The sequence below is a fragment of the Schistocerca cancellata genome, chromosome 9 (assembly GCF_023864275.1).
Source record: "Schistocerca cancellata isolate TAMUIC-IGC-003103 chromosome 9, iqSchCanc2.1, whole genome shotgun sequence".
Taxonomy (NCBI): domain Eukaryota; kingdom Metazoa; phylum Arthropoda; class Insecta; order Orthoptera; family Acrididae; genus Schistocerca; species Schistocerca cancellata.
Window position 1 is genome coordinate 335,884,367 of NC_064634.1, and position 16,285 is coordinate 335,900,651.

At 43.5% G+C, this 16,285-nt stretch overlaps 1 protein-coding gene across 1 annotated transcript in view; it reads left to right on the plus strand.

The window, feature by feature from the left end:
* LOC126100364 (protein yellow-like) overlaps positions 1–16,285 on the plus strand; it is a 73,638-nt gene that overhangs the window by 44,081 nt on the left and 13,272 nt on the right. The window contains exons 3-4 of the mRNA XM_049910974.1: positions 3,879–4,072; positions 9,652–9,827. Of these exons, the coding sequence (XP_049766931.1) occupies positions 3,879–4,072; positions 9,652–9,827 (370 nt within the window). The remainder of the gene's footprint in view (positions 1–3,878; positions 4,073–9,651; positions 9,828–16,285) is intronic.

Sequence of the window (16,285 nt, forward strand, 5' to 3'; positions counted from 1 at the left end):
CGCCAGTGACACAAAGATCTTAACAAGAAAGCGTTGTGCCGAAGCCATAAAACCTGGTCTATGGATCAATGGAAGAATGTCATTTGGGTCTTGTTTCACACTGTTTACAAGGTATGGACAAGTCTGCGTCCCAAAAGTGTTCGGTGACAAATTTGGGTAGCGACATAGTGTGGTATTCCCTGGGCCCCATAGTCACTCTACAAGGCCGTATTACTGCATTAACTATGTGGCCGTTTTGGCTGATCATGTCCATCTGCCATGGCACCATGGTCGTTACCCCATGGTGACGCTGTGTTCCAAACCGACATAGCCTCGTTTCACACAGCTCGCATCGCCCAGTTCTGGTTTTCAGAACACGAGAATGATTTATCTCATGTCCTATGACCACAACAGTTGCCTTGATCTCAATATTATTGACGCCTTGTTGTCTACTTTGGAGAGAATGGGTGCTGGTTGCTGCCCACCTCCATCATTGTTACGTGAACTGGCACTATTTTACAGGAAGTATTGTATGAGATTACACTGAAAACCTTACAGACCCTATATTTGTCCATTTCAAGACAATTGTAAGCTGTCTTGAAGGCCAACGGGTTTCCTACACCGTATTAGTATTTATGGTGTTCCCATATTTTTGTATAAACTCTGTTTCCTTAATATTTTAAATTTTTCATTAAAATTAAATAATTACAGAGTGTTGTAGAATGAACACCCATCTGTTGAAGAACAACAACAATAGAACGAATCAATAAAAACGAAATTTTTTTATTACTAAATAGGACATATATTTTTTCCGACTAATGGGCTGAGAAAATGCTCCCTAAAGTTTCGGCTCCGACTGCGGTAGACATCTTCCGAAGTATAACAGCAACCGCATCAAGACCTCTAAGGGCTATGTAGAGGGCACAGCCTCATAATGCCAAATGCGTGATTATTTCTTGCTGGAGTCATAGTTCTCTATTAAAAGTAGTCGATTGTAAATCTGTTGGCGCAAATTCGGAGTATATATTTCGTCTAAATTAACTTTCTCTTCTTCTTTGGTAAAGTTTTTATGGTGTCAGCAACTCTCTATGGCCTCTCTATACGTGATGAAGCGCTGTATTTGCCGAAACGTTGCGCTCAGTGTATTCTAATTCGTGGTATACATTTCGAAAAGCATGTTCCTCTGCGGCAGTTCCTTTTGTGGTGGGCTAAGCAGTTGTTAACTATTATTTCGTGGTCCCGTTGTATGCTTATCCACAACTACAAGGAATTTTATATGCCCCAGGTGTCACTAGCGGATGCCGTACATCTTTTGCCCCTCTGAAGCGTTCTTTTATTTTCCCAGTTGGCGGCCGTTGTTCCTCATTAATCCTGGTGTCTCTCTCTTCTTGGACGAAGTGTTAGATCCACCTTCTTACTGGAGCAACGTTTTTTTTTATTTTTTGTTTTAAAAAAAGAATAAAAGCCGACCGCAGGCGATTCAGCTCATCTTGTACACAAACCGACTCGCCAATTTTACCTACCCTGTCTACCACGGTTTTAATGATACCTCTTTTTTGTCCTGTCTGATGGCTGGATTCCCTAAGGAAGAGTCGATCAGTGTGGGCAACTTTCCTGCTCGCCTTATGGTCGTAAGTTCCTTCCACCAATTTGATTATAGGTAAATCCAGAAAATTAAGTTTCTCGTCGCTCTCTTTCACCATGTGTTACGCTGTTGCGATGTATCAAGAAAGCATCCAACTCGTCTTCACTATGTGTCCATACTAAAAAGGTATCCACATGCGCTGGTCTCAGTGAATTTTAATTTGCGGCATTCATTTCGATAAGCAAGTTCCGCTACAGCAGTTCCTTTTGTGTTCAGCTAAGCGGGTGTGGACTTTGCTTCTTGTGGTTCCGCTGTAAGAAATTTTATATGCTCGATGTGTCGCTAATGTCGCTTTTGCTGTTCTGAAGACTTCTCTCATTTTCTTGATGGGTCTAAAGAACACTTACTGCGACAGGAAATTTCGCCATCTGTCACACAACTGCGAGGATACTTCATAGACACGCAATTTGATCAGAAGCCGATTGTGAAATATTTCATAATGGTAAAACGCGGAATATGTTCCAGAATCCTACTACAATTTGATGTCAGCGATGTGGAGCTATAATTCAGCAGATTGCTTCCATTTACTTTCTTGTGTAATGATGTGACCTTTATAACTACCCATTGCGTAAGTACGGATATTTCGTCGTGCGAGCTGTTACATATGACTGCTGAAAACGAAACTCTTACATTAGCATAGTCCGAAATGAATGTTATTGATGTACAATCTGGATCGGAAGATTTACCTTTATAAAGTGACTTAAGCTCGTTCGCTACACTGAGAATGTCTACTTCTACACCAGTGGCCATTAAAATTACTACACCAAGAAGAAATGCAGATGATAAACGGGTATTCATTGACAAATATATTATACTAGAACTGACATGTGATTACATTTTCACGCAATTTGGGTGCATAGATGCTGAGAAATCAGTGCTCAGAACAACCACCTCTGGCCGTAATAACGGCCCTGATACGCCTGGACATTAAGTCAAACAGAGGTTGGATGGCGTGTACAGGTACAGCTGCCCATACAGCTTCAACACGATACCACAGTTCATCACGAGTAGTGACTGGCGTATTGTGACGAGCCAGTTGCTCGGCCACCATTGACCAGACGTTTCCAATTGGCGAGAGATCTGGAGAATGTGTTGGCCAGGGCAGCAGTCGAATATTTTCTGTATTCAGAAAGGCCCATACAGGATCTGCTACATGCGGTCGTGCATTATCCCGCTGAAATGTAGAATTTCGGAGGGATCGAATGAAGGGTAGATCCACGGGTCGTAACACATCTGAAATGTAACGTCCACTGTTCAAAGTGCCGTCAATGCGAACAAGAGGTAACCAGTGGCACCCCATACCATCACGCCGGGTGATACGCCAGTATGGCGATGACGAATACACGCTTCCAGTGTGCGTTCACCGCGATGTCGCCAAACACGGATGCGACCATCATGATGCTGTAAACAGAACCTGAATTCATCCAAAAAAATGACGTTTTGCCATTCGTGCACCCAGGTTCGTCGTTGAGTACAGCATGGCAGGCGCTCCTGTCTGTGATGCAGTGTCAAGGGTAACCGCAGCCATGGTCTCCGAGCTGATAGTCCATGCTGCTGCAAACGTCGTCGAACTGTTCGTGCAGATGGTTGTTGTCTCGCAAACGTCCGCATCTGTTGATTCAGGGATCGAGACGTGGCTGCTCGATCCGTTACAGCCATGCGGATAAGATGCCTGTCATCTCGACTGCTAGTGATATGAGGCCGTTGGGATCCAGCACGGCGTTCCGTAGTACCCTCCTGAACCCACCGATTGCATATTCCGCTAACAGTCATTGGATCTCGACCAACGCGAACAGCAGTGTCACGATACAGTAAACTGCAAACGCGATAGGCTACAATCCGACTTTTATCAAAGTCGGAAACGTGATGGTACGCATTTCTCCTCCTTACACGAGGCATCACAACAACGTTTCACCAGGCAACGCCGGTCAACTACTGTTTGTGTATGAGAAATCGGTTGGAAACTTTCCTCATGTCAGCACGCTGTAGGTGTCGCCTCCGGCGCTAACCTTGTGTGAATGCTCTGAAAAGCTAATCATTTGCATTTCACAGCATCTTCTTCCTGTCGGTTTAATTTCGCGTCTGTAGCACGTCATCTTCGTGGTGTAGCAATTTTAATGGCCAGTAGTGTAAGTTAGTTATGTTGGCAGCTGTTCTTGATTCGAATTATGGAATATTTACTGCAGCTTCTTTGTCGGAGATGGACTGTACGAGAAGTCCCTGACACACTTAACTTTCAACCTTTTTTTTGCAGGCATCAAAGCGCCTGTGCTGCACCCGTACCCTGACTGGGAGTCGAACCTGCTGCCCGAGGGACGGACTGACGACGGCAAGCAGCGCGTGGTGTCGGTGTTCCGCGTGAGCGTCGACGCGTGCGACCGCCTCTGGGTCATGGACACCGGGGTCGACGACATCCTGGGCAACACCAGCCACGTCACGCCGCCCAAGGTCAGCCCGCGCTGCGCGCAGCACCGCCGGCTCGTCCGCGAACAACCGGTTTCACAGTTCGTCCGGTCGCCGCCCACACTCACTTGTTGTTGCTATTGATGAGCCGCGGACTTCCCACGACTGCCCTCAGCTACTGAATGGAGCCCATTTGGTTTGCAGCGTCAGCAATTTCTTTCTTCCCTAGCATTGCCCCACTTGGTAAGGGGCGCTCATTGCCAGTCTCCTGAAAGCCACGATTCTAGACAGACATGTGGGTGCAGTATTTCTTGACTTCAGAAAATCATGTGACAGTGTAACACATCAACCATGTCGACATTATGATAATAAAAAAAGGACTCCGTCTTCAGGTCACAAGTGGCCCATCGGGACCATCCGACCGCCGTGTCATCCTCAGTTGAGGATGAGGATATGAGGGACGTGTGGTCAGCACACCGCTCTCCCGGTCGTTATGACTGTTTTCTTTGACCGGAGCCGCTACTATTAGGTCGAGTAGCTCCTCAATTGGCATCACGAGGCTGAGTGCACCACGAACAATATGGTAATAGATAAATTCAAATTTGTTACTGGACTGAGGATATATTAGTATGGAGGAGCCAGCATCTTATTTTGGATGGAGAGTCATCAGCAGATGTAGAACTAACCTCTGAGATTATGCAAGTGATGGAGCTACCTATAATGAAGTATCGTAAACCGGGTATACTTTGTCCGATTTTCAGATTCAAATGTGATTATCGTGACTGTTTTTTAACTTTTGTGATATTTGTGTTGGTGAGTGTGGGGGCTCGTATGAAATGATTACATACTAATACATTTTCTAAAATGCAGAAGAAGTAATGGAAAGAAATGTAGGTGGTCAAAGTTAGCATAGATTTGGGGATACATTGACCGGCCTATGCTTCCACCTTAACTGTTAGCTATTATTCAGTTTGTGGTCAATATTTCAAAAATGCAATGAAACTTTGACCACCTATAAATAATACATTGACCTAAAGTTTCTTAAGTGGTTAATTAAGCCTCATAAAAGGGAAAAGCCTAGTCCAGTATATAAACAAATTATAAATATAATGAAAAGTTTGGTATTTTATCGGTATTCAGCATCAGTAGTTGTATATAATGAAAAACAAACAGCCAGTAGTGTAAAAAGAAATTTAAGTTCTTTACCGGTTTCGGCCACTTAGTGCCCTTCTTCGGAAGGTTATACCTATCGCATTATCTATGAGTGTCAATAATAAAGTACATGCAGCAAAATTCCATAAACCAGAAACATGTTGCATCTAAGAGGCCTTATTGCATTAATGGATTCAGTATTGTGTTAGTTATTCCTCCTGCAATTTTTTAGGACCATGGCATTTTGCCGTATGCTCTTTGTTACTGACACTCGCAAGTAATGCGATAGGTACGTACAACCTTGCGAAGAAGAGCATTAAGTGACCGAAAACGGTAAAGAAATTAAATTTCTTTCATGCAACTGGCTGCTTGTTATTTCATTATATAATGAAAAGTACTAAGATGGAGTATCACAAACATAGCTCCAAATTTAGCTGAGCATAATACCTTCAGTTTCATTCATCTTAAACGTAAATCCTCGTTTCAAAACATCTATTGCAGTCAGAATTAAGGTATGTGGTATTTTATCGAAGCAATATCTGGAACTTGTGGCCAAACAAACTCCATTACTTTTTTCGGAGATATATGACATTATGTGTTATACCTAAATCACTGCCTAAACCGCAACAGCTTGCAGTTCGAGCAATATATGACTGACGTTTGTTTTTCTTAGTTGTAGGCAGTTTAACAGTTACGAATGAGCCTTATTTTATATACTGGTGGTTAACGTATGTATTCCTTAGTTCCTCACTGTTATTGACATCAACACCGATTAATGAATTGTTTATCTGTAATCCTGGGGTAACAATAATCAGTGGCTGAAGTATCCCCAAAACAGAGAAATCATGTGTGTGACATCAGAAATCGTAATATACAAAAAACTAATCAGTAGTCTATTTTGAGAATTAATCGATTAACATACATCATTTAGTTGAAAACAGCGGCCGTTTTGTAGTTAAATGATATCGGTGGATATTGCACAGCATGATTTTAAAACACTTCTTCATATACAGCTATAAATCACAACAGGTTCAACAACTATTCCGCAAGAAAATCGACGCTTATTGCGCCATTTAGCGTACATTGATGGAGCTTTACCATCAAACGGTGTGTACTAAACAATCAACGCAGAGCCACCAGAGAGCTCTAACGAGTGGTCAATGTAACCACGTTGGTCAAAGGATTTCCGTTCACCGTATGTAATATGCCTATTCAGTGCTACATATTCAATGACTTGTCTTTCATATCAGACGTTAGTAATTGTCTTTAAGTGAGTTGAATTGATAGAAAGATGAAATTTCATTAAGTTGATTATCTTGACGATGGCTTCGTTGAATTGTTTAGAAGCGATTCCTTCTACTACGGAGGAAATTAACTGATGAAATGGTTTCGAAACTCGAGTAATTCTCCACATATTGATTGAAGTAAAGTATTTGAACTTTTAAACGTTTGCATTCTGCAACATTTCACATAATATGACGACACAATTAGAAGAAACACAACTAATAATAAACGACTCTACTTCCATTTAGAACCACATCTCGTCAATTCCGTAGACAACAGATAAGAACTAAGATGCTATACAAATCAAAGAATTTACATCTTCGTCAGAGAAAATTGCCGGTATATATTTAGTCAAGTTAACAGAAATGAATTTATGAAATTTCGTGTAAAATGCTTCAATATTGTTTTAAATACGTGGAATATAAAGATTTAACCATTAAATAATTAATATTTATGAACATGAATTTAAATGAATTTATTTTTATGTGAACGAAGACTCTAATACCCGCTGGTACCGTAGGATTCCTGATTATCATTGGATTGATTACATCATAATTACTGTCGGAATGCTGCATAAATATCCAGGCAGTCTTTGATAAGATTTCAAAGTGGTGCCGAGATTGGTAAGTTGCTTTAAATGTTCAGAAATGTAAAATTGGACTCCTTATAAAATCCTAAAACGTGACGTAAATATCAGTGAGTCATAAATGAAATATTCATACAAATAAATGCCTATAATAATTTATGAGGATATGGAATATGAACTGAATGATAACATGCACTCGGTCGATGGTAAAGCAGGTGCCAGGTTCAGGGGTAGAATACTGGGAAAATGTAGTCACTCTGTTATAGACGTTGTTTAATAAACATTTGTGCTACCCATCCTAGAATATAGCACAATTCTGGGTCTCATATCCAATAGGACTAACAATGGATACTGAATGTGTACAAACAAGGGCAGCACGAATGACTAAAGGAAGAGCGTCCCTGAAGTTGTGAATAACATGAACTGATAGACTCTTGAAGAAAGGTATTAACTGTCCTGCCAAAGCCTAATTTTTCAGGAACCAGCGTTAAGTGAGGGATCTAGGGACATACGGCAGTCCCCTATGTATCGGTCACGTAGGGACCGCGAAGACAAAAGTGACGGATTGCATCTCGCATAGAGGCTTTTAAGCATCCTTCCTCAACTCCCTGCACGGGTGGAACCGGAAGACATCGTAATATATGGTGCAATGGTAACACTAAAAGTATCCTCCGGCATGCACTTCACAGTGACTTACGCAATACGTATGTAGATGAGAGTGTAAATTTTTTTCTGTGACCAGATGTCTTGCCTTGCGTAGCAAAGTCATTTTAGTCGGAGTGGAATTGCGTCGCCCCGTCATCAGTCTGGAAACTGTATAATCAGTCGCTGTACGTTTTCGTGTCAAAAAAACTCTCGAACTGGCGCAGAAGTTTGTCTTTATTAACTGATGAGTAGTTTCCGCCAGTTTAAGTCCATTTTGAAAGCCTCCACATAAGCCATACAACAACATCCGTTACATTTGAACGATGGCCACATAGCGTGTGTGTGTATGACTGACTGGAACATACTACTTACAAAACTACCGTATAGTCCGTGTGTTGTGTTGAGCCAGAGGCGGGGTGCTCAGTAGAGTGTGGAAAGCCGCTGAAAAAACCACACCTATATTGGCAGCAGAGCTAGACCAGAAGTGTCTTACCTCTATTTTACGATGGTGTTTAGAATTCCAGGACGAATTTTCACTCTGCAGCGAGTGCGCTGAGACGTATCTTCGTGGCAGATTAAAAATGTATGCCGAACCGGGATGCAGCCTGGAGCCTTTGCCTTTTGTCGGTGTGTGCTCCACCGACTGAGGTATCCAAGCAATACTCATGAGCCCTCCTCACAGCTCTACGTCCGCCAGTCCCTTATCTCCTGCCTTCCTTGTAGGGGCCGCCCACATGTTGCCAACGTTGATTCGAATACGCTGCAAAAGTTTCTCTGGGAAGCCCTTACACATCTTCCAGACCCGATCTCTGCCCAAGCGATTTCTGCATCAACGCGCAATTAGCCGAAGTGGCATGATTTAGAAAGACTTGAACTAGGCGCTCAAACTCTCTCTGACAGGGTCTCGTGGCCAATAATGTCTTACGATAATTTCGTTTCTGCGTAACTACTGTAACCTATATCTACTTGTATGTGCTTACTCTAGTGAAGTCTTAACCTTGCTCTACGATTCCGCTCCTCCGTCCCTACACTTACCTCTGTTACAATTCACAGGATGTATCCTGTCAAGGTATGCATTCTTCTAGTCAAGCTTTAACATAAAACACTTTTCTACTCGATTCGTTTCAGTACTTATTCATTATTGACTTGCTGGAGCCGTCTAATCTTCAGCATTCCTCTGTAACGCCAGACTGATTGAGCTCCTTAAATGCCTACATTTCTCTTTCACATAAGTCTACAGTCCACACAAATACTATCAGAAAATGCTTTCTAATGTTTAAATTGTATGTGAGATTGACATATTTTTTTTTATTTTACGGAGTAGGTTTCCTTGCTGGTGCTAGTCCGCAGCTTGCATGGTCTTCAGTCAGCCGGTGTCAGTTTCATGTTTGCTTGTACATCAAACTCGTCTACTACTTTTAGCGTATTTGTTAATAAATCCCCTCAGCATCACCTAATTTAATTCGGCTACCCTCCATTACCGCAGTTTTACTTTCGTTTTTGTATATCCAACCATCTGTCTTCATAACACTACCTGGTCTATCATTAATGGAGACTGTGTTTACGCAGCAATTGCATTTATTACAGTACAGTGTCCTTCAGACATGCTTGGACCGGCGATAGGAAAGTGCTCGGATAGACCGTTCATGACAGGCAGGATATCCGGGTTCGAGTCCCGTTCCGACACAGTAGCTGACGCTAATAAATATGCACAATTTGTGAATCCATTTCACTACCTATTCTCTTCATCTAAACCAAGTCCTTTTGCCGTCGTGCCCGAACTACAATGTCATCGACAAATATTAAAGTTTGAAGCATGATTTATAAGAATAATAAACACACAACAAATCTCTTAGATGTCTAGGGATAGACGTCCTCCTGTTTTTTAACACTTAACTCGTATAATAACTTAAATCGTGGTGATAATACGTACATAATAAGGAGCCTTTTTTTTCAGCTGATGGTGTTTGATCTGAAGACAGACAAGCTGCTGCGAGAGTTCCGGTTCAAACAAGAGCTGTACAAGGACTCGTCCTTCTTCGCCAACGTCGTCGCAGACGTGGAGCCGGACCAGTGTGACAAGGCGTACGCCTACCTGCCGGACCTCGGCTCCTACGCCCTCATCGTCTACAGGTGGGTCACCAGGCTCGGCCTTCACTTGGGTGCAACGGCAAAAAAGTACAGATGAAGTAACGTTAGGTTGCCGACTGGATATACCTTTCAAGTGGTGTAATGTTTTATGATAATTAACTCAGCGAGACAAAAGTATCCTAAATAAAGGCATGTGACCGGGCCACTATTACTACTGCAGCTGCTACTTTTACCGTCTCCTACGACTGCCTCTAGTAGACGTAAACATAAAAAAAAATAGAAAGGCCTCTCTTGAGAAATACTGATGAGAATCGGCTAAGTACTACCACTTACATGAAAAGAAAAATAAATGTAAGTGGAAGCGAAAATGCGTCCTTTATGAGTATTAAATACTGGTTAAAAGACGCAGAAAAAGAAATTGAGGAATGTGGTTCAGAACGGAGGGACGCATGGAACGGTAGAAAATGAATGGGCACGTCCTCTCTACGGAATTATTATAAGTCGAAACACAAGGTCGACTTGGGAGCGATTGAGACAGGAATCCGTTTACATTTGAGAGGAACCATCCGAACATTCTCTTCAAATGAAATGCATGTGTTCGGACAAGGGTTAAAATGTGAGTCCAAGTTTTCGTTACCTAGTCAGAATTTGACTACATATCACTTTTTTAATATTACTTATAATCCGTCTTGATTGCATAAAACATTTATTCACATGACCGGTATCGGTTCTTCTAGAACCATCTTCAGATCTGCAACTTCGGTTACAGGAGTAACTCCTGTAACCGAAATTGCAGATCTGAAGATGGCTCTAGAGGGACCGAAACCGGTCTTATCCCATCAGACATTATATCTGTTTTTGAAAAATATATCCCTTTATTTAGTGCTTCTGTCTTGTCTTCTTGATTTTGATTACGGCAGTCTATAGAGACAAGTATTTTGCAGTTGTCGTGGATAAATAATGTGCGGTGAAGACATTTCATTCAATGAATAGACGTATATAAGGCACCTTTCATAATATGCAACAGAATTCTTTAAGAGTATTACGTGGGCGAGCTGAAAAGTAGTACCTCCGAATCCTTTAAGTGAAAACTCTTAAAACTTTCCAAATAAAACAAATATTACTAACAATCTGTATCTTTGTTCTTCATTTCTATCTGTTCACACTGTCCCGCCACATTAATGCGAGACGTGCTAGGGGAGGTTGTGGAAGGCAACGAAAGGAATCTGGAGTCAGGCCGTCTCCAATACCGCGGCCAGCTACGCTAGCTTTCTCGGCTGAGCATTCGTGGCGCCAGTAGCCCGATCGAGATGGTCTCGCAGTTTCTCGATTGGCTTTACATCCGAGGAGTTTGACAGCCATGGGAGTACGGTAAACGTACCCTGGTGCTCTGCAAGCTGTGTGACACTTTGTATGGTCCTGCTAGTGATGCCAGTGTGCCGAGGGGAAAAAACTGCATGTAGGGACGCATATGGTCCCCAAAGACAGACCCATACTTGTTCTGATCCATTGGGTCCTTCAGAATGACGAGATCACCCAGGGAACGCCAGGAAAACATTCCCCAGACAATAACACTCCCTCATACCGCGGAAATTGTTGTAGTGTGTTTGCTTTCAGACGCTACATGCCGTACATGCCAAAGGCCATCTACCCGATGCAGCATGAAACGTGATTCATCCAAAAAGGCCACCTGTCACCATTCAGTGGATGTCCAGTTGCGCTATTGGCGAGCAAATTCCAGCCTTTGTCGCTGATGAACAGCGGTCAGTATGGGTACATGAACCAGTCGTTTGCTACAGAGGCCCTTACGAAGCAGCATTCGCTGAACAGTCGTTTAGGAGACACTGTCGGTATCCCCTTGGTTCATCTGCACGGTCAGTCGCTCAACAGTTGCACATCTATTTGCACGTACACATCTATGCAGTAGTCGTTCACCCCTATGATCTGTGGCGCAGGGTGCACCGCGGTTGCCTCGGCGTCTGTTTTGAATAGCACCATCTTGCCTTATACGGTGTACTTGAACCACGGCGGCACGCCAACCGTTTACAAATTTAGCTGTTGCAGAAATGCTTCCACCCTTGATCCGAAAGGCAATGTATGCCCCTTTCGACTTCAAATGAGTCGACCAGTTTCCGCGTTACGATAACGATTGCACTCTTTTCTGTGTCCCCCCCACCCCCTTCAGAAAAAATGTTTCAGATGGCTCTGAGCGCTATTGGACTTAACTTCTAAGGTCATCAGTGCCCTAGAACTTAGAACTACCTAAACCTAACTATCCTAAGGACATCACACACATCCATGCCCGAGGCAGGATTCGAGCCTGCGACCGTAGCGGTCGCGCGGCCACCCCCACTTTAAATACTGTCCACTATTAGTGCCGTCACTTGTTGTCTGTCACTTGTTACTGCATGGTGACGTCGAATATACGCGGCGATCAAATTAATGTGACAGGGCCTTGTATTTATCAACATCGTCACCCTTGCGACGAACACATTTCTCCCAACGAGAAACCAATTTGTTTATACCGTCATGCATGAATGTCTGACGTTGTTGAGGGACCCACTGTGATATCAGCGTTAGATACACACTTGTTAGGGGTTGAGATCGACCGCGATCCGTAATATATATCGCTGGACCCGCGTGTCGCGACTAGCGCCGCTCCGCGGCTTGTGACAAGTATCTAGCGAGCTCTCGTTCACTCTAGCTTGGGACTTCAACTAGGAATATAGCACAGCCTTCAGCTGGTACGAAGCAACCTCTAACAAGGCGCTAAGTCAAGTATGGCATAAGTAATGCCTCTCTAGTTATGTTTGTAATTATATGTATGCAGCATATGAAGAAGCCTGTAACACAGGTTAAGTACAATATATATTATTTTTTACCAACGACTACTAATTATCTCAGACTGTGCAGCCAGCTCCTTACCGAATTCACTGCCATACCTGCAATACATATTTCTACTTAGCATTGTCCACCTGTCATCATAACAACTGACAACGAGAATCATAATACCCGCGACCTCACATCTTCATGCGCCGCTCCATCACTACCAAGTTGAAGTCTTAGAAGTTGTTTGATGTGTTGGAAACTGATTAAAAAGTCGGGACTGTATGGAAGACGATCGGCGACGGTGAATCCGAGGCGACGGATTGTTGCAGGCGTTCCAGGGCTCGTGTGTGGTCTGGCATTGTCGTTCTGAAGAAGAGGGTACCCCATGTGTGGACGAACTCGCCAGATTCAAAACTCGATCACAGTACGCTGTTTGTCACGCAGTGAGGTAGTTACACGCTACAATTCGGAACCCTTGTAAGGTCGGCATTATGGGTGCCAAAACGTGATAAACTGAATTAGAATAATAAGAGATCGCTCCACATTGAGTGTAAAAAATGTAATAAATGAATTCCATTGATTGAGGGACTGATACGTAAATAAGATAAAAAATGTAGCGAATTAAATTCAAAAGTGGCAAATACTTCAAAATACCTCCGTTTATTATTATTAATCACAGATAAACAGTAGAAGTAATATTTCATGGCTATTTTGACTGAGCACAGACACGAACTTAGTAACTGGGAAAGCATGAAGAGTGAATAACGTCTTTTCACCACTTGCAGGCTTAGGCAACCGATGTGATGCCGGCACGATGTGGTGATCACCTCCGGTCGTGGTTGCAGCTGTGAATGTTATTGTTCTCATGTATGACATCTTTTGTCTATGTTGATTTCCTTCCGGAGGCGGTGACAGTATGAAATTTGGTGACTGACATCAGGCAAGGAAAATGTAGTCGAGTGCATAAAAATTCAAGCATCGGATTGCTTGTCCACGTAACGTGGGATTGGAAATGAGTATATCACAAGGTGACGATATACGTCGGAATTAATGCATACATCTGACTCAAAGGCCGAAAATAGGTTTACATGCTTCTAGAAGGCAAAAATAAAATATTTCATGTGAAACGGCTTCCCAGGCTCTTTAGCGTCCACAGAAAAATCACTTCTTCTCCGGCTCTTCTGTGTCCTCCTCTCACTCATCGATCGATCGTTATCTTCACGCACTGACTGTCCAATCTCTCGATTACTGTCTGACCTCTCCTCTATCTCTGATCTTCTCTGTTCCTGTCTGTCTCCGTGCTAGAGTGTGCTTTATTTTCCATAGTATCGCCCTAGTCACTGCGAGCGCAATTTACATTCTGAGCCAATGAACGGTCAAGATTACGTCCTGACGCCTCCCAGTCTTTATATAGGGTGATTGAATTTTCGACCTTGTGAGTCGGAAACTCCCTGGCGACGGCAGGCGGGTAACATGCGAACTGCCGCCTTGTTCTCACGCAGGCTCCTTGTTATGGCACTTCCGTGACTTGGGTGAAGTCTCTCCAGAGGATTCCAGCTCGGACTTTCTCGTGGACACATCTAAGAATCACTTCAAGTGTTTGCATTCAGTTATCACGAAGGCAGCAACCCAACAACAAATTTACTTGTTTTTAAGTAGAATGCTTCACTCACTTTGTAAGTAGAATGCTTTACTCAACTTGACAGCGTCCTTCTGTTGTCAGTCAGCGTTAAAAGCAGAACAACGCTTTGAGAGCGAAGCAAACGCTTTAGTTAAAGCGTACCTGTCTGGCTTTCGGCAAAATGTCACGTACAGATGCAGCCCCAAGTGGGCCACCTTCTCCTGAGCTCATTGTGGAGAGGTACACTATGTGATCAAAAGTATCGGGACACCTGGCTGAAAATGACTTACAAGTTCGTGGCGCCCCCCATCGGCAGTGCTGGAGTTGGCCCACCTTAGCCTTAATGACAGCTTCCACTCTCGCAGGCATATGTTGGAAGGTTTCTTGGGGAATGGCAGTCCGTTCTTCACGGAGTGCTCCACTGGCGAGAGGTACGGATCTCGGTCAGTGAGTAACGGCACGAAGTCGGCTTTCCAAAACATTCCAAAGCTGTTCTATGAGATTCAGGTCAGGCCTCTGTGCAGGCCAATCCATTACAGATATGTTAGTGTCGTGTAACCACTCCGCTAGAGGCCATGCATTACGAACAGGTGCTAGATCGTGTTGAAAGATGCAATCGCCATTCCCGAATTGCTCTTCAACAATGGGAAGCAAGAAGATGCTTAAAACATCAATGTAGGCCTGTGCTATGATAGTGCCACGCAAAACAACGCGATCACACCATAACCCCACCGTCTCTGAATTTTACTGTTATCAATACAAGCGCTGGCAGATGAAGTCGACCTTACGCTTTTGTGCTGTGCATGTCCCTTCACATTTCCACTTCACCATCACTTTAGAAACAGTGGACCTGGGGATGTTTAGGAGTGTAGAAAACTCGCGTACAAACGTATGACACAAGTGACACCCAATCACCTGACCACGTTCAAAGTCTGTGAGTTCCACAGAGCGCCCCATTCTGCTCTCTCGTGATGTCTAATGGCTACTGAGGTCGCTGTTATGGAGTAGTTGGAAGTAGGTGGCAACACAATACACCTAATACGAAAACTGTATGTTGTTGGGGATGTCCGAATACTTTTGATCACATAGTGTATTACAATGTTATTGTTGTGATCTTTAGTCTGAAGACTGGTCTGATGCAACTCTCCACGGTAGTCTATCCTGCGCAAGCCTCTTTATTTCTGCATTTACTTGAACCTCCGGACTGTATTCGAACCTTACACTCCCTCTCAATTCCTACCTCCTACCAAGCCATCTCGCACAGTCCGGGATTTCAGAGAATCGTTGATATACACTATATCACAGGGACAAATGGTGATAGCAAGTGCAGCATACTCGTGTCTAAAGAACGAAACTTCAACGAGTGCTGTGAGTGATTGCTTCTGCGAGCCATTTGTACTAAACAGGAAGTATAGTGTATTCAATAGAGAATTTAAAGGCATCTGAGCATTTACTGTCTTAAGAGGGACATTAAAGATAGGCTAACTACAACTGTGACAACGACGTCGCAAGACAAGCAACGGCAGAGGCGAAGCACGTGGGATTGGTTAAGCTCTGGCCAAAGGGGATGCGGAACTGATTACGAACCAATCACGATCTCATTTGACATGACATGAAGAGCCATGGCCAATAAATTAGTGTTACTGTGAGGACACCACAGCCATACCGCGTGTAGTGTCTGTTCAGCTGTGTGAGCAGTTGCTTGAGAACATTCGCTGACCGCACAGATGGGTACAGAGAAATCTGTGACCTTTGAGGAGCTGTTTCGACACCGAGCGTGACGCTTAGAAAATTTCCACTTGACGGAGCGACTGCCAAGCGATGACCACAGCAGCAGACGTAATCCGTAAACACACAGCCTGTTGTCAGGCTTGCCTGGCAGTCTGCGGTCATCCTGGTCTGCATATCGTGAATGACGTTTCGTCTGCAACGCCGACCGGATTCTACAGAGGTATTGTTCTGGGGTTGAGAGAATATCTGATGTTATTTCAGTGATCACAAAATCGAGTGAGATTTACAGCTGATTGGGCAATTGGAGGCCACTTATCAG